General features: G+C 42.1%; 5 protein-coding genes across 6 annotated transcripts in view; 3 read left to right on the top strand and 2 right to left on the bottom strand.

Annotated features, from left to right (window-relative positions):
- The window catches only part of srprb (SRP receptor subunit beta), a 5,028-nt gene extending 3,449 nt beyond the window's left edge, over positions 1–1,579 (top strand). Inside the window, exon 7 of the mRNA XM_019252848.2 lies at positions 885–1,579. Within this exon, the coding sequence (XP_019108393.1) occupies positions 885–1,095 (211 nt within the window). The 3' untranslated portion in view covers positions 1,096–1,579. The remainder of the gene's footprint in view (positions 1–884) is intronic.
- wdr53 (WD repeat domain 53) lies at positions 1,558–5,248 on the bottom strand. The gene is made up of 3 exons (XM_019252846.2): positions 5,155–5,248; positions 3,247–3,742; positions 1,558–3,169 (listed from the first exon to the last, which is right to left on the bottom strand). The coding sequence occupies exons 2-3, from the start codon at positions 3,733–3,735 to the stop codon at positions 2,504–2,506; spliced, it is 1,155 nt and encodes a 384-aa protein (XP_019108391.2). The 5' UTR covers positions 3,736–3,742; positions 5,155–5,248; the 3' UTR covers positions 1,558–2,503.
- A 675-nt stretch (positions 5,249–5,923) lies between these two features.
- On the top strand, positions 5,924–11,042 carry neu4 (sialidase 4). Its single transcript, XM_019252847.2, has 4 exons — positions 5,924–6,655; positions 7,699–7,944; positions 8,021–8,276; positions 9,024–11,042. The coding sequence occupies exons 2-4, from the start codon at positions 7,744–7,746 to the stop codon at positions 10,010–10,012; spliced, it is 1,446 nt and encodes a 481-aa protein (XP_019108392.2). The 5' UTR covers positions 5,924–6,655; positions 7,699–7,743; the 3' UTR covers positions 10,013–11,042.
- Positions 10,991–16,546, top strand: lxn (latexin). 2 transcript variants are annotated; one of them, XM_010746280.3, is made up of 7 exons: positions 10,991–11,381; positions 14,095–14,262; positions 14,347–14,409; positions 14,936–15,107; positions 15,366–15,502; positions 15,721–15,783; positions 16,235–16,546. In XM_010746280.3, exons 1-7 carry the CDS (start codon positions 11,229–11,231, stop codon positions 16,349–16,351), a joined length of 873 nt encoding a protein of 290 aa, XP_010744582.3. In that variant the 5' UTR covers positions 10,991–11,228; the 3' UTR covers positions 16,352–16,546. The 2 variants fall into 2 exon arrangements, with proteins under 2 accessions (XP_010744582.3, XP_010744590.3); XM_010746288.3 differs by lacking the exon at positions 10,991–11,381 and adding an exon at positions 13,693–13,813 and having other exon boundaries at positions 16,235–16,522.
- Positions 11,428–21,270, bottom strand: gfm1 (G elongation factor, mitochondrial 1). The gene is made up of 18 exons (XM_010746317.3): positions 20,867–21,270; positions 20,617–20,769; positions 20,404–20,536; positions 19,387–19,591; positions 19,110–19,226; positions 18,840–18,990; positions 18,201–18,355; positions 18,013–18,097; positions 17,776–17,913; positions 17,380–17,481; positions 17,227–17,283; positions 16,992–17,129; positions 16,588–16,670; positions 13,320–13,482; positions 13,082–13,226; positions 12,819–12,979; positions 12,638–12,691; positions 11,428–11,934 (listed from the first exon to the last, which is right to left on the bottom strand). The coding sequence occupies exons 1-18, from the start codon at positions 20,939–20,941 to the stop codon at positions 11,803–11,805; spliced, it is 2,247 nt and encodes a 748-aa protein (XP_010744619.2). The 5' UTR covers positions 20,942–21,270; the 3' UTR covers positions 11,428–11,802.
- Positions 21,271–21,607: the final 337 nt, after the last annotated feature.

Here is a 21,607-nt window from a genome sequence, read left to right as displayed (position 1 = left end):
ATCTTTTTTAATCGTTATTTTAAAGTTTTCTCGTGTGTGTCAAGTTGTCAATGTGAGACAGCAGAACTATGTTTAAGTGTTAGTAAATACAGCAATGACTTGGAAGTTAAAAGGTACAAGAAGTGATTTATATTTTAAACCACTGCTGGTACCAGATCTCTTTCAAATGGTACCTGGAGGAATCTCTGAGCGTATAATACGTGAAAACAAACGAGATTTTCCTGGAGCACTTCCTATAGTGTTTTCATTCAGTATCAGCCTGCTACATAGACACGTTCATGCATGTAGCACAAGCAAGTTGCAGATTGCAACCAAATGAATACTCTCTCATGCCTCACCCTCACCTTCAAAGCATGTAGGAAAAACTCTGGCTGCCAAATTCACATTAAAAAGCAAAAGGTGGAAGAGGACCCGCTCTCTTTCTGTAGATATAAAGAGCTCATTTTCAGGTGATTATACACTTATGAAAACATACTGATGAATATTTTACTCCATTGCTGCCAATAAATACTCCTATCACACATATCTTACACACTGGACCTTTAACAATCGTGGCTCCAAACAGGAAATATTAGGACGAGAAGTGCTGATCTGTAGCATCCTGGTTGTTGAACTTCTGCGTGAACTGTTCACAGCTGAACAGGCTCGGCCTCCACTGCTGTATTTTAACGCCTGTCATAATGGTAGTGCTTGCAGAGTCAGATATTTTCTGGCATGGTATAAAAAGTTTGAGAAGCACTGTTTCAGAGGATTGTTCACATTGTGCTTCAAGTGAAGTGTTTTACGGCCTGACTATCTGGGATTCAGTGTCTTACTGAAAGACACTTTAGTTTGGGATTGAACCACCACAATGCTTCAAGTGTCCCATCTCTTGTTTCTCGTAGGAACACTTTGCGAGTTACACGCTCCGCGGCCCTGAGCTCTCAGGACGGCTCTGTGGGCGGCAGCGTGTATCTGGGGAAAAAAGGCAAGGACTTTGAGTTCAGCCAGCTGCCCGTGAAGGTGGAGTTCATCGAGTGCAGCGCACGCGGCAGCAAGGGCGAAGACGGGAACGGAGACATGGAGAGCCTGGAGAAGAGCCTGGCTAAACTGTAGAAACGCCTCGGAGGCACAGACCTCGGATCTACCTGCAGGCATAATCAAAGGAGGGATGAGGGAGACATCTCAGCGGAAAGGAGTGAACGGTCAAACACGGTGTCATCTGTGCTGGCTTAAAATGACGTTAAAACGGCGAAAGAACGTTTTCAATCAAAAGACTGATGTAGCAGTTTGTCAGGTCGCTCTGTAGTGCTTATTCAGCGTACATCTTACTGTGAACATCCACGCTTGAGCGCTTTGTTTGGCTTGTTTAGAAAATATATGGTTTTTGGTAAATTACATTTGCTGTTTATAATTGCTAAAGTTATTACAGGCTGTCACCGATTTTGTTTTAAACTCAGCTAGTCTGATGTATAAGCTGCCTAGACAGACGTGTGTGACGTCAGCCTTGTGCCTTTTTTCTGGTATTATCGAAGAGTTTTCTGCCTGTTTGCAAAAGAATGACAGTTTGCGTGAATACAGTGCATTTGCAATGAATGTATGAATTTATTGAGACTTTGTTTTCTGGCTTGTTTACAAAACAAAACTTTTCTATGCTCGATGGTGACGGCAAAAAAAAGCAGAGGACAGATCAGTGTCAGTCTGGTGTTCAACAGATTCAGCTGCAAACAAGATTTAATCATTAACACGCACAGAAACAAATCTTAAATCCGTCTTGGGCACAGTTTTCAGTTTGCTCTGTGTTTTTGTCTTTGTTTGTGGCACCTGGTTTGGATTGGGATGTGTTTTTACTCTATAAAAAGCACCGCAGACTCTGTTAAACATGCAACTTTCTTCTGTCTAATGTGGTAATTTTACAATCCACAAAAATGCATTCATATATAGCAAAATATATTTCAAAGAAGGATGACATCTTTTATAGGACCACACACACACACGCACAAAACCAAGAGTACAAGATCCAAAAAACAATTACCCATGTACTCAAACAAATCAGATTTTTGTTTGTCTGCTTCTTTAAAGACTTAGCTCCCTGTACTGGTTCTGCATGTTATGTTTGGTTTCTGCCCACAGTTGAAGCTTATAAAAGGTCCAGTGTGTAAGATTTAGGAGCCTCTATTTACAGAATATTCTAGAAAACATGCATATCTACGTTTTTATTAGTTTATAATCACCTGAAAATAAGACTACAGATGCTGCAGGTCCTCTTCTAAAGAATGGACTAAGCAAACACTGGCTCTGGCCTTTCGTGGTCTCTGGCGATATCTGCAACTACACCGCTAGATGCCGCTAAATCCTACACACTGATCCTTTAAAGATCCGACTGACACAATATTAATCCAACCACCATTTAGACCAGATTATGATGATACCAGCTCAACAGTGTGGAGTGTAAACTGCATCAACAAAAAAAAAGGCAAGACCAAAACTAAAGATAACAGATCATGTTGTAAAGTGTGTGGATCTATAGTTGAGACAGAGGGTAGACCGTCAGACTGGAGCTCTGATCTGCGACTACCACGCTGGGCTCCCCTTTCAGCACAGCGGGGCACAACCAGTTCACCTTGTCCTCATGATTGATGCTCAGTTTGGGGCCAGGTTTCTCCTCCATCACCTCCTCTGAACCTGCTGCCACTTCATCCTCCACTTCTTTTTCTTCTTTCTCTGGGGTCTTTGCTTTATCCTGTGTTTGTTCTTTCCTCTTTGCCTTGCTCTTTCCCTTCCTGCGTGGGGGTGCTGTCACTCGAGTTTTAGCCTTTGCCTCCGGTGTCACCACCGGGTGCTTACTGAGGTCCCACAGGGCGACCTGGCCGTCGTTCCCCCCAGTGACCAGCCAGTAAGGGTGGGAAAGGAAGTTAACAAAGTGAGCTTGTGAGGCTCCCTGACTGTGAGCCTTGACTGCTCCCTGCTGTTCCAGTTTAGAGCCACTGCCGATCCGCATCAGATGCACACGCCCGTCCTCTGCTGCACAACCCACAATGTTTCCACAGCTCGCCACAGAAACACAGTGGACCAGTGGCGGGTTGAAAAGCTGACCAGGACGCTGCTGATGGTCGTCTTCTTCCTCTGCTACATCCTGGAGGTTCAGGGTCCAAAGCGGACGTGTCTTCTGCAGCCCCCACAGCATCACCTGAGAACAAAAATCTGCATTAGCAACAGAAGTGTTGTCAAATGTAGGTCTTGGTACAGAGTTGACCTCTTTCTTACCTGCATGTCTAGTCCAGCAGACAGCAGGTTGTTGGGCCTCTGAGGCCGAAAAGCCACGGAGGAGCAGATGTTGGTGTGTCTACGAAGAGTTCTGCACACTTTTCCTCCAGGAAACTCCAGAACACGGACTGCCCCAGAGTCATCAGCCACTGCCAGGGCTGAACCTGTGTCGTTCAGTGCCAAAGCATTGATCTCCTCCTCCCCTGCACCATGAAACTCCTCAGCAGGGCTCTTCAGGTTTCTGGGATCGAGTACACTCACTGTATCTCCATGTGACACGTAGAGCTGGCCCGGAGCTGCTGGTGAAAACACAACACTCGTGCAGTCGTCTTCACCATGAAGACGGAGGTGGCCTATGATGGTTCCCTCCTGGCTCCACACCGTGACCTCTCCGCCCTCAGAGCCTGAAGCAAGGAGACCCTCAGGGGCTGGAGACGCCCCGACACACAGGATGGGTGTGGAGTGGCCTTCAGACCACTGCCTGGCCATGCTGAGCCTGTGACATGGAGGTGAACAACAGGAGAAGAGAAACATGAGTTTGTGGTGGCAGAAAAAGAGCTTGTTCATGTTAATGAACATAAATAATAAATACATTTTCTAATAAATATTAGAAACACGCCTTTAAAAAGACCATGAACACCTCACTGTTTCAACAAAAACTGATCTTAAACTTAAATGATTAATCAATTAGTTAATTAAAATTGTCATTTCTCAAGCTAAATTGACAAATATTATCTGGTTCCAGCTTCTTAAATGATTTTATATAACAGGACAGACAAGAGGCTTTCCATGAGTGCTGCTAAAGAGCACAACTTCACTGGGACTTTTAAATACATGCATCACTCTGCTTTACAGATGTCCTAACCAATAATAACCGTCACATTAACAGTCATCATCTATCTTAGACAGAAACTTTGCACCACAGAGAGTTAATTTGGAATCAATACAACCCATAATAATAACAATAAACCCATAATAGTAATAATAATAAACTATATAACTGGTTTCCTGCTTGGTGCCGAAAAGAACGCAGTTACCATCTGTTAACTCGTGCTCTATAATTAATAATCAGAAATACTTCAATAATCCCAATATGTTAAACAAATAATTATCATTAAACACAAATAATACTAATAATAAAAAATAATAATAAAATAATAATATTAAGCAAATGATTAATTGTTTAGTAAACAATCAGATTAAATGGTGAAGAAAATAATAATTGGTTGTAGCCTAAAGTGAACTCTAGTGAAGGTAGGATTTACTGCAGGGCTTGAACAAAGTGTACCTAATAAACTGTGTGTATGTTTTTTTTTAGCTTTCTTATAATAAGAGTGAGACATAACATCAATGTATGCAGTCATGATAGATAGATATTTAATTTAAAACTAGATACAATTAGATCAGATTGTAGAAAATGAATGAAAGTCTGTACACAGGTAGTGCAAACTGGATCACCTGCGATGTAAACATACACACGAGTGAACTGAGTAAAATGTTAATTTATTGAAGCAGCACTGTCTGCAAAACAGTCAGACTGACTACATGTTAAGTATTTTTTATACATGCATATAACATGTTGAGCAAAGTTTGGACATGTTAGTGTTTGACACCAGTGTTTAACAAGAGGAACTTTCATGTTTGCAAACGGAGAGACTTCACATTAGTTTATGTTTTTATGTTTTAGTTCCTCAGCAGCCTGAATCTCTTTTAGTTTAGAGACAAACACTGCAGCATGTGTTAGCCTCACAGCTAACATGTGGCTAACCCATTACTGTGGCGCTGACGCTTTGTTTGCGATAACAAACATTGTTGTTGTTGTTGATCAGCTGGTTTAAAAAAATAATAATTTACAACACCTGCTGTGACATCATTCACTGACTTAAAGAACAAAAATAATCACGCTACCTTTAGCAAGTCCCGTCAAAACTTCAGCAGGCTGCCATGTGCGGCGGGTCGCTCGCTGATGACGTCTTGTTTGTTTTGGAGCATCGCTGCCCTGAGTTTGGTGTTTCAGGCTGTTTAAAGGGGCAGTGTGTAAGATTTAATATAAATATATAATATTCATAACTATGTTTTCATGCATGTATAATCAGAATCTTTTTATTTTTGTTACTTAAAAAATTACTCCTTTTATATCTACAGTGGGAGACACCGTGTTTCTACAGACTAAACTAATCACTGACTCTGATGGGGCCCTTAAAATGTTTGTTTCTCCTTTACACTAAGAATTTGAATTGATTAGATTCTTTAACCTGACAGACCCTTAACACACCAACCATTATCCTATCACTATTCTACTATTCACTATATCTCTAACTCAAAACATGGCAACATGTCCCTGTTTTAATGGGGCAAAACTGATATTCTGTGTTTCTTTGTCAAGTCAAGTCAGCTTTATTGTCAATACTGCGATATGTACAGGACACACAGAGAAATAAACAGTATAAATATGGCAGTATAAACAGAATGGACAGTATAAACAGTGAGATCTATCAAAAATAAAAGATGTATATAGTGTAATGGTATCGTGTTTGAAATAGTTAATACATATTGTGCCTGTTTGCAGGTAAACTATCAAATCATGATTAAACCTTTTTTTTTAAAGCTATACGAAGAGATCATTGTGTAAAAGAGCAAAGACTAGTGACAAAAGAAGAGGAAGAAGGTGGGAAAATTCAAGTAAAATAGGATCAAGATAAAATAAATGTAGAGAACTGTATGGAGGGTGCATATAGAACATGGACTGTGTATGAGGAAACATAGATTAACAGTAAATTAAAATATTGCACAAAGAAAGAAAGAAGAAGAGTGTCCAGATTATTATTATTATTATTTCACAGTGAGTTCTCTTAACACTATTTCCTCCTCCCGCCAAGTGAGAGTTGTAGAGCCTGATGGCATGAGGGACAAAGGAGTTCCTAAAGCTGTTTGTCCTACACTAAACAGGCTCCTCTGGTTGCTGTTGCGATTATGTCCATGATATTTCATGTATTGTATGTTGCACATTATGTCCCTATATCTCCAAGTATGAAGTACAAGCCAGTGGTAGCAGCAGTAGTTCCTACACATTCTGCAGACCATAAAGAAGAAAAGCTCACAGTACACAGAGGAGGGCAGAGAATCAAATCATTGTTCAGCCTGTCCCCCTCCCTACACCTGGCCTTCATTTCCACAATGGCTACCCTCAGCTGAATCATCCAAAGCTGTAGATCTGATGAGTGTGGTCCATTTCTGGGTCAGTGAACAGCGTGCCGCACTGCCACGCTGAATAGAAGAACTGAGAGGAGAGGCCATAGCTTTCAGAACTAAACTACACACACATGACACTGTCAACCCAACATTCAAACGCTGACACATACTGTATATCCTCACAAAGAAGCTGCAGTTCCCACAGAGCACTTTGAATGTAAGTACTCTGCAGTCATTTAGCCTTTTCTGCTCATGACCCGGATTAGAGGCATTAGATGCTACTTGCTCTTTATGCTTACATCCAAAGAGGTTTCACTGAGCTGGTTTATATGTGTTAATGTTGCTGCTAAAAACAGTGTAAATTTGTCAGCTAATTTTACTGACAGTTTATCACAACTCCTCCCCATGCATGAGTGCGAATGATGCTGTTTCCTCTGTCTTGCTTGAATGGCTTGTGAAGCTTGAAATATCAGGTACGTGCAATATTTTCAGTATGTCCATATTGAGGACATTGTGCTTGAATTCAAAATGTATTTGGGGTTTGAACTGTCTTGCATATGTATAAGGATAACGATCAAATGGTTAACAGCTTGAACTGGGGCACTAGTAGCAGATGAATAACACAACTCTTATGGTTGAGATAGCAAACAGAATCATTAGTAACAGTTGAAGTACCTTCTCCTATTAAAAATGTTTTGTAAACAAACCAAACTAAACATTTTTAATCACGGCAACCCCCATAATAGATGCACAATAGATCATTACACTGAATTTTAGAGGATTTTAACTTCTAATTAATTTTGGATTTTAGGTTTGAAAATAAATAAAAGTCTTCGTAGTCTAGTTAAACTACGATCTCTGTCTTTGTTGTTCCATGTTGCAAATACTGTGATAAAAGTTTAAATATTCTGTTCCTCCATTTGCCCCATAAAACCACTGAGATAACTATTAAAAGTAGACATGTGATGGTTGAAAACAATCCATGTGCAGCAGCCAAAACATCTGAACTTATATATATTATAGTAAATGTACAAATTATGCAATATGTTTATATAATTGGAGGTCATGAAGGGGATCATTGTCCATTATGTTGAGCAGTTTGTGGATTACCTTTGCACTATTTGTAACCCTGTTTACAGTAACAGTTTGACCTCCATATAGATATAGATCCATATACCTACTAAACATTATAGTTATGCACCCCCTTCCCTGTACGCAGTAGACTATGTACAGCAGCTGATTCTTGATTCTCCTTCTCAGAAGATTTGGAGATACCTTGACATATATACACACACACCAGAGAGCATGAGGTCACCCTATTTCCCTGCGAGGACGGTGCTTTTCCACAAGGAGCCAAACGGGGTGACGTACAGGGTTCCAGGACTGCTCTACCTGTCCAGATCCAGGACTTTCCTGGCCTTCTGTGAGGAGAGACTGAGCCCATCAGACTCTCAGGCTCACCTGCTGGTCATGAGGAAAGGGACCTTCTACAGGAATTATGTGGAGGTCAGTGTTAGTCACTAGGTCTGAACTCTGTAGTGTAGATTAAAGACCTCTAATCTCCTTCCTTTCCTTGCTGCAGTGGGAGGACATGCGTGTCCTGGGCTCTGCCCTCCTGCCAGGTCACCGGTCCATGAACCCGTGCCCGGTATACGATGAGTTCACGGGCACTCTCTTCCTCTTCTTCATTGCTGTTCTCGGCCACACGTCAGAGTCCTATCAGCTGGTGACAGGCAAGAATGTGACCCGCCTCTGCTACACCTGCAGCACTGATGACGGAGACACCTGGAGTCCTGTCACCGACCTAACCAAGAGGGTCATCGGAGAGACTATCAAAGGTCAGCGAGGAACACACTTCCATCGTGTTATACTGACATAGCAGCCAGCGAATATTACTTACTAGTCCAACAGCAAGAAGCCAACCTCACCTTCATTATGTCTATAGAGGCTGCTAAGCCTGGTTACATTGTCCGCTTGCCCAGCTCCGGTGCTGGCACGACAGCAGCTCCATTACCAGTTAGTATTTGCCCACACACCCAAGGCCTGAAAACCTCCACCTTCCCAGAGGTCCAAAACGCCTGTGGGACAAACACTTAACAGTCGGCCGTCACTCTGAGCTCACAGCCCGGCTAACAAACTGAGTGAACAGCAGCTACAGTTGGCAGCAGTTTACTTTACTGTCCATCAGGAAGAGGTGGAGCGGCAGGAAGGCATCAGGTTGAAAACCAGAATACATTTTCAAAATCCAGTTTCACCAAAATCAGTGAAATAGTTGGTGGTGTGTGACTTAGTGCTGCAAAACGTTACATACTTCTTGTGGGTGGGTACCTAGTGTACAATGTGCAAGAACAGATGTAGGACACCGTTCCTCTGATTAGTCAGTGTAGCATCAAAATTTTATTTTATGGTAGAAAAGCAATGTTGCTTTAAGATTACAAAGAGGACTGTGGATTCTGTCCCTGAGTCTTCAAAGGCGGTATGGATAGAAGAAAAGACACACCTGTTAGGTGTCATGACCCTTTAAGTTTTACTATTTAGTTCATCATTATCATTCATGAATGTCACTTCCTCTTCTTTTCTGGCAGAATGGGCCACTTTCGCCCTCGGTCCTGGTCATGGCATCCAGCTCAAGTCCGGTCGTCTGCTGGTTCCTGCCTATGCTTACCACATTGAGTGCAAAGAGTGCTTTGGACAGCTCTGCCAGACCACCCCACACGCCTTCTGCTTCCACAGTGACACCCACGGGCAGACCTGGCGTTTCGGTGAGGTGGTGCCGGGGCCCGAGAGCGTGGAGTGTCAGATGGTGTCTGTGGATGAAGAGGATGGGACTAACGTGTTGTACTGTAATGCACGCAGCCCTCTTGGATACAGGGTGCAGGCCCTCAGTCTGGATGATGGAGCGGTGTTTCAGCAGGGGCAGCTGGTGCAGCGGCTGGTGGAGCCTCGAAATGGTTGTCATGGTAGCACTGTGGGATTTCCTGCCCCGTTACAATTGTGTCATACTCTTAACCATCACTTACACCAACCTATACATCACTGCAGACACTGGACGTCCTGCATGACAGACTCAAACCACACCAACTCTCCATCTCCAAACATCAAAGCCCCTCCAGACTTCCTCACCCCCACCTGGGTGGTGTACTCCCACCCAACGTGGACCAACGCCCGCAAGGATCTGGGTGTGTTCCTCAGCTTATTTCCCCGGGATCCAGACAGTTGGCGTGGCCCCTGGGTGATCTACGAGGGCCCCAGCGCCTACTCAGACCTCGCCTATCTGGAGTTGCCACCCTCACCTGGGGCACCGCCCGCTGTGGCCTTCGCCTGCCTGTTTGAGTGCGGCAGCAAGACAGCTTACGACGAGATCTGCTTCTGCATCTTCACCCTCTACGAGCTTATTGATAACCTGCCCCGAAATGTGCAGCTGGGAGGTAACAAACATGAATATAAAAGACAAACCTCTGGGACAAGTCAGAGTTGTACAAGCAGACATGATGCTCAGAGTACAGCTGCTTTTCATCAGGTGAAGAAGAGGAGGAAGAAGAGCAAACTGACTGAGATGTGCTCTGTGTCTTAAATGTAGTTTTTAGGCTTTTATTACAGAGTTTAAGTGTCTTCAGTAAGTCATAAGTCCAACTGTGTATTAAAGGGATTAAATGAATATTGTATTGTAGTCTTCGTGGTGTTATTTAGTTGATTTCAGTTACATTAACTGCAACAGTGTGACTCAGTGATGATGAAAAGCCTTTCAGTCCTGTTTCAATAATTTGTCACTGATTTTGTAGATCACATTAAGCCAATTAAAGTTTTCCTGACCCTCGAATTTTCTTTCATTTCAGTATTCTGACAAATATTTTGACAGCGTGTTCAGCGGTTTATTTTTAATTACCATAGTCTGATCCAGCGTTATAAAACATGAAGGTATGTATGTACATTTAAAAAAACAAAACAAAAAACATCTTCAGCCAGTTTATGAATTTCTCCCTCCTGTCTCTGCTTCCTCTTTTATCAAGATAACTCTGCTACGTCCAAACAAGGAGAGTGATATAGACCTTGTGGTGAGATTATTTCCGTCAACTGCTTTTTCCATGACGAAGATTTAACTTTAAATAAGTTAAAATTAGAACTTTCCACTCTTACTTCTTCTTTTATCAAACAAAATGTTTCGTTCACTAAATCAGATTCAAGTTTTTCAGCAACTATCTCAAAATTTATTGCTGTCTGTGGTTAATGATCTCTGAAGTATTTAGGAGAGACTATTTTATAAAGCACATACTGAGAAACTGGTCTTATATGAAAATTTCCTGTTGGATGTCTAATTATGATGAGCTTCCATTCCTCTTTAATCTTACACTGTGTAGACTTTATGTTTTAACTACCCCAAATTGCCAGAACACCCCCTCCTACTTAATGTAGCAGACGAGGCTGCAACCCATCAAGCTCCCATATTAATCACAGCAGCAGCAGCAGCAGCTCTAATTGGACAACTGTGTCTAAACTAATCAGCTCCTCTTGTGAGGGTGCTGAGACATTCAGGGGCTGACAATTAAAGTGAGTTGCATGAGAGCATACGATGGACAGATAAAGAGACGCGGTTTGTTTAGTTAGGAGGGCAAAAATAATAAACAGGAAGACAGCAGGATCTGGAAAGTCTCTTCTCTCTGCTTCCCCTCCCTCCTTTCTGTGTTATATAACTCCACATTGACAGGAGGCTCATTTCCTCGCCTGCACTCCTTCACAGAGGTGGTCTTTTCCCTTTTCTCCGGCATCTGTGTGTTTTACGGCATATTACAATGAGTGTGAGGCTCATGGTTGTTCTAGCTGTGTTAACTGGGGTAACTGGGAGCCCTAATGTGACGATGAGACCTGAAGATGACTCAGCGGACATGTCGGCTCATCCCAACAGCGTCCCAGAGACGATGGAGCAAACGGACATCGCCGGACAGGTGAGAAAGTAACTAGATCCAGTGGTTTCTTTTTTGCACGGTTGCGTAGCTTGTGAAATATCTGCTCAAGAAGAATGTAATCAAGTGTTTGTAACAAGTTGTTGAGACATCTATGATCTGCACAGGAAACACTTTAAAAGGTGGATATATATCTTTGTTGCAATCTTTTCTGTTCTGTACATAGTACAAACACTATTTGAAGCTCAAGTCAAAACACTGAGCTTTCCTTACCGACCACCATATGGCTGCAGAGACGAGGGGTCAAATGGTGCTAAAATCAAGGTAATAAATAGGTTTCCTACCAGGGGTCAAATACCAAGGAGGAAATGACTTCAGCTACAAAACAAACATCTTATTGTCATGTAATTGGAGATGGGCAGAAGGATGAGGGACGGTCAGAGTTCAATAGTTTCAACACTTTTCAGTTCTTCCACTTGTTCTTCTTTGCGGGCAGCTGGCCTGTAGCCTCGAGGTATTTGTGGACGAGCTCCTCTTGTGTGGCGGGCAGGCAGGGCTGGTATCTGCTGTAATCCATGGTGTACTCCCCTTTTCCCTGCATACACAATGACAGAGGATGTTAAAATGATAAAGTGTGTATGGTGTATTTCAAACCATTCTCGCCCCCCCACATGTGTCAGAGTTTTCTTTTTCTCTCTGAACAGTTCACAGTATCAACATGATGTTACTCTCCTTCAGTCATGACAGCAGAGGGGGATTTTTTTTCAGACTTTAGTTTCATCTCTCTACACAATTCTTCTCTCTGATTGTTAGAGGTTGCACCTACACCCTAAGAGGAAGACGGCAGCCAAGACTGGAAAAATGCTGCAAATTCCTGCATGTTTTTCCAGGTAAAAAGTGTAATCTATATTTTTATTTACATTACTTTCAATCTTCTCAAAGAGACTAGTGTGTTAGCCCAGTGCTTAGCAAATATGCAGATTTATTGATCATCTCTCAAATAGTAAGGGAATTACTGTTGTTAATACAAGAATTTACACAGCAGGTTGCGTAGGTTGGGAGCGAGTTGCTGGCCCAAGCGAAGGAGTTCAAGTATCTTGGGATCTTGTTCATGAGTGATGGGAAGACGGAGCGTAAGATGGATCAGTTGGTTGGTGTGGCGTATTGTGAATGCTGGACTGACAAGCTCTCGATTTCCAGTCCATCTATGTTCTAATCCTCACCTATGGTCATGAGCTCTCAGATAACTGGAAGAAAATGGATGAATGGATGGATATGTAACTTATACTATAACTTACCTCAGTGCAGGAGCGTAGCTCTGTGGCGTAGCCGAACATGTCGTTTAGTGGAATCTGTCGTGAGAAGCAGGTTATAGTTAGTCAAATTCAAATGGTGGCGAAGGATGAGAGAACAGATACTATAAGCTAAAAGACTGTAGATACTTGCTGTCTGTTTAAAAAGAGTACAAGCTGGACTCACATCAGCGTACAGAGTGAAGTATCCTTCAGCTCCGTCCTGTCCTGTGATAACACCATGTCGACGGTTTACACCAGCAATCACTGTTCCCTGAAACTCCTGAGGCGCTACGATTTCCACCGACATGATCGGCTCCAGGAGGATCGTGTTGGACTTTTCCATAGCTGCAGAGATCAAGATGAAATCAGGGCTTAACATACACTCGCGACAACAGAGACACGGCACAGAATGGAATAAAATGAGGTCAGCTCTACGGTTGCCCTCACCTTGTTTTAGACCTCCCTCTCCTGCACGGATGAAGGAGAGCTCATTGGAGTCAACCATGTGATGTGCGCCGTCTTCCAGGACGAATCTGACTCCTGAGATCTTGTGTCCAGTCAGGGGTCCCTTCTCACAGGCCTCCTTGAAACCCTGCAACATGATGGGAAGAAGCAAGTGATCAAAGAGAATGGGTTTTAAGCTATTTCACTTCGATACAGGACATTACAGTTAGGGGGAATTAACCTTTTCAACAGCTGGTACAAACTGCCTCGGGACGTTTGTTCCGACAGTCTGGTCTTCAAACTCCAGCTTGGTGTAGTGCTCTTCCTCAAGAGGCTCAAGGACTCCTATAACTTTACCGTATTGCCCAGAGCCACCGGTCTGCTTCTTATGAGTGAAGTCAAACCTGCAGAAAATAGGGAGATCAGTGGTTGTGATCATCGCTAATTGATGCAACACTGTCGTACATTGTAGCTCCACCGAAAAACAAAAAATACACATACATACCCTTTAGAAAACATTGAGTTTACTTTTACTGAACTGCTATGTAAAGCTGATTCAGTAAGGACACAGAAAAGAGTCCTGTCTCTTTAAATAAAAGGGGGGCAGTCCTCAAGAGCTCCAGTGTCAGGAAGTGGAAAGTAGTCTTTCCATTTGCATGTGGAGCAGCTGAGAACACCGGACAGATAAAACTTTCCACCTGTCAAGTTATCGGGTAGGGAGTTACAGCATTCCAGGTACAGGCGAGATCACACTCCCTTCTTTAATCAATTATCCATCACATTTATCAGCTGCACACCTCTTCACCCCGTACTCCCTCTTCTACATATTTGTTGTTTTTTTTCCACTTTGCTCTGTGGATGTTCTTCTGGTTTCTGAAGCTTTTCAACACAAGACAAAAGCTCCACCCTGCTGACAAGCTGAGGGTCAAAGTCCATGCTTGTGCATGACAGGAAGTTCTTTTCTTTATCATTTCATTATCCCCCCTCTCTCTCTTTAATTGTCTGTGGATTAACAGCAGGAAGAAGAGGAGCCAGAGGAGTATGTAATGGCAACTGGAGAGCTGAATCCCAATCACTACCCTGCTCGCAGGGCGGCCCAAGTGGTCCAACACTACCTCAACACCCGCTACGGCTCTCCATACAGGCTGTTTCATGTGGAGAGGGTCTACAGTGGAAACGCAGAGGTCAGCTGAACTTTACAGTTTAGTTTATAGTGAAGGGATACACACTCTGACTCCAATCTAACTCTGTTTGTTTCCTTTTTTAAGGATGTGGGAGACTCTGGAAGAAAGTATCAGCTGGAGATCTCAGTGCAGGAGACGGCCAGCAATGTAAGATATGATTATTTATCACACAGACATAGCCTTCAGGCAAAAGTAGCTTCATTAACATATTGTAACATGCCTTAAGTTTGGTTTTATTTCTTAAATTTGTTTGATATTTGTTCTCCTTTCACAAATGTTCAAAAGAAGTCTAAAAATATACAAAAACTACATGAAGTGTTCCTGAATTACATAGTTGAAAACATTTTAACCTTCTCAAACAGGGATAACAGATGTTTGATTGCTGCATTTATCCTCAACACTTCAATAGTTACTAACACTGTTCTCATGTTGTGCTTATGGAAAGTTATGTTCATCTAAAGATTTATTTAGTATGTCCAGATGGATAATCTCTGGCTCTCCAGCGAGCAGGTTTGACAAGATTTAACTAAACAGCAGATAAAAAGGAGGCAGTGTGGTGCAACCATGACTCACTGGCTGCCATGCTGTAACAACTAGACTACGCCTTTGCTGTGCATACTCCCCTCCACTTCTTCGTTTATATCACACCTGCCCTCTGTTTGCTTCTTTTAAGGCTACAGAGAAATGCTCTGCAGACATTTTCTTTCCGAGAGGAGAGCAGCACTCGCCCGAGGTCCAGGCCTCGTGTGTGGAGCTCCTTAAAAACGACACCAAAGTTCAAGAAGAAGCTTTGTACCAACAGTATAAGATGAACCAAACCCTGCTGACAGCACATCATCTACCTGGTATGTATGGCAAAAACAAAATGTACGCCCTATTTGGCTCCTGATTTACAAAATAAAAAAAGTCAGATATTTCACAACATGAGCCGTTTCAAATTGCAGCATTTGGAATTTCAACACTGTGGATTTTCTGAGTGAACGCCTTGTTTTTCTTGAGAATACTGAGACACAACTAATGTTTACATGACGAGATATATGACACATTAAAGCACCACGTATGCATGAACTTCCTTGATAACTCGCTGATGTTCTGACCAACAGATAGCCACGGTAACATGGAGCCCGACATGAAGCCTTTCTGGCACCTCGGCATCGTGGCCTCCAGCTTCGTCATGCTGGGAGAATCCACTGAAAACACACTGTACAACATGGCTCAGGTGGCCAATGTCACGCAGCTGGTGGGTCGTGTTTTCTGTTGTCTGCTCAGAAATTGTGATTGTCGAAAAACTGGCACAGTCTACAGAGCATGGTCAGCATTTAGGTGCAGACTACGAACACTAAAGATGACAAGCTTTGGTGCTAACTTCTTTAGAGATACAAATAATCTTCATGATATTGACGTATTCAGCAAACAGGAAGCTGAAGATTTCCACCATTTGTCTTTTTTTTTTCACAGCCGACTGAGAACGACCAGCTGAAGTTTGACTATCACATACTGCTGCATGATATGGTGTCCCAGGTAACCGTTTATTATCATATTAAACTTTTTTTATAATACTTATATCAAGAGCTGCAGCTCACAATTATTCTCACCATCACCCTGAACAAATATTGAAGTTTATTCATCTGTAAACTCACAAATCTTTTCTTGTTCAAATGAATAAAAAACTACTTTATTTAATCCCTTTTAATGATCAAAATCATAAAAGAAAGCTATTTTTTGTAATTTACTGCAAGACAAAGCTATGGTTGGGTACCCTGGTATAAATATATAAGGATATACTCGGATAAATACAGCTACATGTTGTCTTTTTAGATTTTCTTTTATGGACTGTGTTCCACAGGACCTGTTGGATGCAATACTTTTATGTATATATGCCCATGTACGAAAAACAATTTGGCAAAAGGCTTTTGTTTTGTAAAGATATTTTAAACAAGATATTTTACTAAATCTCATGTTATTTTTGTAGGAAATCATTCACTGGAAACTGCTGTTCACCTGGTCCCCTGCAGAGGGAGTTCACATGCTCAAGATGGACCAGCTGCCGCACTGCCATGATTGTGACAAACCTCCAAACACAAACTAAACTGCTGACCTTCATCGCACTCTGCCATTACAACCAAAACAACATCTTGATGCTCACCATCTTGTATTCAGCTATTGCAGCATAAATGCTGCAAACTAAGCCATGGTCTGCTGTCTGTGGAACGCATCATTTATCGTGATGATATCCGTATGTGGTGCTATTGTATATTAGCCAAAATAAACTGTTTATACAGACTGTTGCCTCAGTTTGTGTGAGTCAGGAGATGAAGCACTTACGATACAGGACTGGTGATCGACTCTCTGAAAGCCACTTTGGGTTTTCCCATCACGCAGGGACAGTTGTATTCCCTCTCCATCCTCTGAAATAACAAACCAAATACAGGTCAGGTGTATATATATTATAGGAACATTTTTAATGTGCAGTCTAAAAACACTGACGCTTAATAGCATGTGGTTTGTGGTGAAGCTATATCTCTTATCAAGTTACAAGCATCTTTAACATCAAAGACAAACAACCGCAAAGACGTGGGTTTAACAGCACTTAAAAAAGCAAATGGCAGAATATTAGAGAGAAATTACATCTGACGGCTCCAAACATCCACAAATAAAAAAACTAAATATAAAACATCAGTAAGAAACATCTTGCATTAAACATGCATGAACATCCTCTGACTGGTTACCTGGGAGTAAATTTCAAGATGCAGCTCGCCCATGCCTGAGATGATGGTTTCTTTGCTCTCTGTGTCAAAATGTACTCTGAACGTCGGATCCTCTCTGGTGAAACGGTTAATACCTTTGGAGAATTTATCCAGGTCGTTCTAGTTAAAATAATAACAGGAGAGAAGAGTTAGTGGACACAATTTAGAGTCTAGAGTTGGATTAAAACAGTACGTATGGGTGAATTAGTGTCTTCACCTTGTTTGCTGGCTTCATTGCCATGGAAATGACAGGCTCTGGGATATGAATAGACTCCTGCGATGACAAATAAAAACAATATTCTCTTTATATCATTGAGCAAAGAAGGAAAAGATGAATAATCCCACCAAAATAAGCAGGTTTCTTGCTCACCATGGAGAGATTAGCGCTGGTTCTCGACGTAAAAGTGTCTCCACTTGCACAGTCAATCCCAAACAGAGCACATATATCGCCTGCATAGACCTCATCCACATCCTGACAACAGCATGGACAGAGAGTAAACAAAGGGACGGTGACGACAAGAGGACAAAGTGTTCATTATTAATAAATAATTAAACCGTTTCATGTGTTGTTTTGATGCAAGAAGAATGGAAACATGTTGCTCTGATATGACAGGGGATGTGGTTGTTATTTACCACACACCACTGCTGCCAAAGGAGGAACCTCAGATCTATGACCAGTCATACTTCTCTGATGTCTTAACTGCAAACCACAGATGGAAAACTGTGACCTCTGTCAGCCCAGTGACGTAAGATTGTATGTTCTCACCTCCATCTGGTCAGCGTGAAGACGCACAAGCCTCTGAACTCTGACTTTCTTGCTTGTGCGGGTGTTGTAGATGTATTCTCCTTTCTTTAAACAGCCCTGGTACACCCGCACATACGTCAGCTGGCCAAAACGCCCCGCCTGTTCATGAAAAAATATCACAGGAAACAAAAGTATGACGAATTGAGACCTTCCTGTTGAGCAAAAGTGACGAAGTAAAGATAAAAAATGATATCTTACCTCCAGTTTGAAGGCCAGACCAACATACGGGTTTGTAGAGTCTCTTGTGGGATCCATTTGAAGCTTTGATGTTTTACTGACATCTCTAACACAAACAAACACTGACATTAGTGCACAAAGTTTCCTAAATTGCATAATATTTCATCTGCATGTTGCTATTTGAGGAGACTTTGCTGGTCCACACTCACTCGTCATTGAGGATAGCATAGTTTTTGACTTCAGTGGGGTTGGGCAGATAATCCAGGACAGCATCCAGTAGAGGCTGGACGCCCTTGTTCTTCAATGCTGTGCCCACCAACACTGGAGTGAAGAGACGCTGCACGGTAGCTCGGCGGATTGCAGCCTGGAAGACAGTGAAGTCACAAGATTTTTATTATTCGTTCACACACAGGGCTTGTGTCCCAGTTTGGATAGGAGTTGTTTGTTGGGTTTAAATAATCTCATGCTTTGAAGGAGGTCAAATATAGATCTCAAAGAGTTGTGTTGGATTGGTTTTTAATTTTAGGTTTTTAATTAAATGTACTGACAACTATCGGAGAGACTGTGATGAAATTTGGGGAGCATGAATTATACTGACTTTGGTGATGCTGATGTTCCCTTCAGCATCACCACAAGATTGACATTTGTGGTTCTGAGTAAAACGTTTTGATAATTATCATACAGACTGCCATGAACTCAGTTACACTGATTACATTCATGTCCCCCGCAAGATAAATCACAATCACTTGGGTGATTCCTTAACTTTTTATCGAACATCATCAGGTACTTTTTCCATTTTCCAGTAATTTGACTTACTACCAAAAATCTCTTTTTAAAAAAAGACAAACCTTCAGGTCGTCGTTGGTTGGAATCTTTTCCTCCAAGAACATCTCTCCCAAGTGTTCATCCGCGTTAGCCACACACTCCACCAGTTCCTGTCTCCGGTCTGCAGCCTCAGCACGGAAATCTGCTGGGATCTCATCATAACGGATCGTTTCACTGCAGGGAGGAAGAAACCGTCTCGATTAGCTTCATAGTGCAGATAGAAAATACTCAGTTTTCACCATGACAGGAAGGGATCTCTTCATGATCAAGCTACCACAGTAGGAATCACTCACCCAAAAGGTCCTTCGAAATACATGCTTCGCTCCTCTACAAGGTCAATGATGCCGCGCATGTTCCCCTCCAGGCCGATGGGGATGCTCACAAACGCTGCATTGTGGTTCAGTTTGGTTCTGAAGAAGACAAAGAATAAGTCTAAGTTTGAATGAAAATACAGGCTGATTAAAACAGTGTTTGTGAAATAATGACGAGTGAATGCAGCACAAAAGAAAGACATAAAAACAGACTATCACGCAAACAGAGCTGGAAAAGGTTTTTTAAGGTGCGCCGCACCTCATCTGCTGCAGGGCTCGGCTTGGGTTTGCACCCATGCGGTCCAGCTTGTTGATGAAGGTGAGGAAGGGGACGTTGTAGCGCTTCATCTGTCTGTTCACAGTCATGGTCTGACACTGGACCCCTCCAACCGCACACAGAACCAGCACAGCTCCGTCCAACACGCGCAGTGCTCGCTCCACTTCAATGGTAAAGTCCACGTGACCTGGAGGAATGACACGGAGAGTGACATGAGGTTCAGTACCGGAGCTGGTAAAGAATTATTTCATACTTGTTGTCATCGTGTCTAGTACAGAGTTGACAGAAAATGAGCTTTTTCCAGACTGTGCCCCCTGACATTCACACCACTACTGATCTCAGCCTTTTTAAAATCGAAGCTGAACACACACTTTTTTAGATTGGCGTTTTATTCCGACGAGGGCATTGCCGTTCCTTCAGGTGTACTCACTCTGTCTGCTGCTTCTTATGTATTTCTCAATGTTTTTTAACACTATAGCACTGTTTAATTGCATTTTAATTTAATTGTATTTATTTGTTATGTACCTGTTATGTATTGTTTTTACGACTTTATTGTAAAGCACTTTGGGTACCGTCTGGCTATTGTAAAGGGCTATATAAATAAACTTGATTGATTTGCAATATCCACCTTATGACTGTATATATATATATGTAGCAAATGTACATACACACTATAAGTCTGTTATACTCTGCCGTTTCTTGTCACATTGTTTAGTACGTACACACTTTATGTAGCCCTTTTGTATTTTGTGTTGATGTAGTCCTGTCTGCACCTGTGACAGTGACAGTCACTGTCACTGTGTCCTGTGCGTATGGTTGAAATGACAATAAAATCCACTTGACTTGACTTGAAATGTTCCTGAAGTGCAATACTAAAACACTGGAGTGCCACTTTAAGGCAAGTCCTGCTTAATTATCCATTGCACCTACCCACATGACCACAAGTACGGGTTATATGCACATTGTGTCCAGCCACAGATCAGGTACAACATTGATTACCTGGTGTGTCAATGATGTTGATGTTGTTGTTCTTCCACACAGTGTATGTAGCAGCTGACTGGATGGTGATGCCTCTCTGTCTCTCCAGCTCCATAGAGTCCATAGTGGCTCCAACACCGTCCTTCCCCTTCACCTAAAAAAAAAAGAGGAAAACACCTCATGACTGCTGGACACAAACCTGGATGAGTACACAAACACAGGCCCGGCACTCACCTCGTGAATCTCTGCTATCCTGCCGGTGTAGTAGAGGACGCGCTCGGTCAGGGTGGTCTTCCCAGAGTCGATGTGGGCTGAGATGCCGATGTTGCGGATCCTCTCGTTGGGGAAGATCCCGGAGGAGCATGTCCGACAGCTGTCGATGAGAACCTGTGGGGATGAAAAACGGAGCAGGGTCGATGTTCAGAGCATGTTTACTTATTGTGAAATGAAGGCAGAGCAGCTCGAGGCTGAAACCTCGTGTTACCTTTTTAAGAGTGACGCTTCCTGGGGCCAAAAGGTGAGTTTTGGCCAAACACAGACCCGCTTGTAGCACTCTCATGTTGACGGCGGCTCGGTCGGACACAGGATGGTCGTTTTCCTCCTCTCAGACAACCCGGTGAATGTCACGCCGGAGACACTACGGAGACAACTACATCCGCACTACGGAAAGCCCGATGTACCAAGGTTACTAAAGTTTGCGTTTGTTAAAAAAATAAACGATGGCGCTTGTCAGAAGAAACATACTTTAAAAAAAAACAGATTGTGAATGATTCACTTGTTCAGTCTGAAGGTAAAGTCAAACACTTTGATACACAAACGACAAAATGTACGAAGAAAACGCGATTGACTCAAAGAAACATGTGATGCTTTTAAGTGCTGTCGGAGAACTTAAAATCAGCATGTAGAGTCATAATACATCGATGGTTATAATACATTTTCAATACGGATAAACCACGACTACTATTACTATTAAATACATTTAAAAAATACATTACGGCAATAAAAATGTATAGTGGGTGTTGTATTATTAAATATAAATAAATATTAAATATATACAACTTGAGAAATAATATATTAAATCATCAAAAACATATTCAAATTTGTATTTTCTAGAAACAACATAAAAGACGAATGTACTGAAATAAAACGTGTGTGTGTGTGTATGTAATATATATATATATATATTATATTAATATTATATATATATATATATATAATTATATAT

This window comes from Larimichthys crocea, chromosome VII (assembly GCF_000972845.2).
Source record: "Larimichthys crocea isolate SSNF chromosome VII, L_crocea_2.0, whole genome shotgun sequence".
Taxonomy (NCBI): Eukaryota; Metazoa; Chordata; class Actinopteri; family Sciaenidae; genus Larimichthys; species Larimichthys crocea.
Note: the sequence above shows the minus strand (reverse complement) of the source record. Positions and strands in the feature narration are given on the sequence as shown.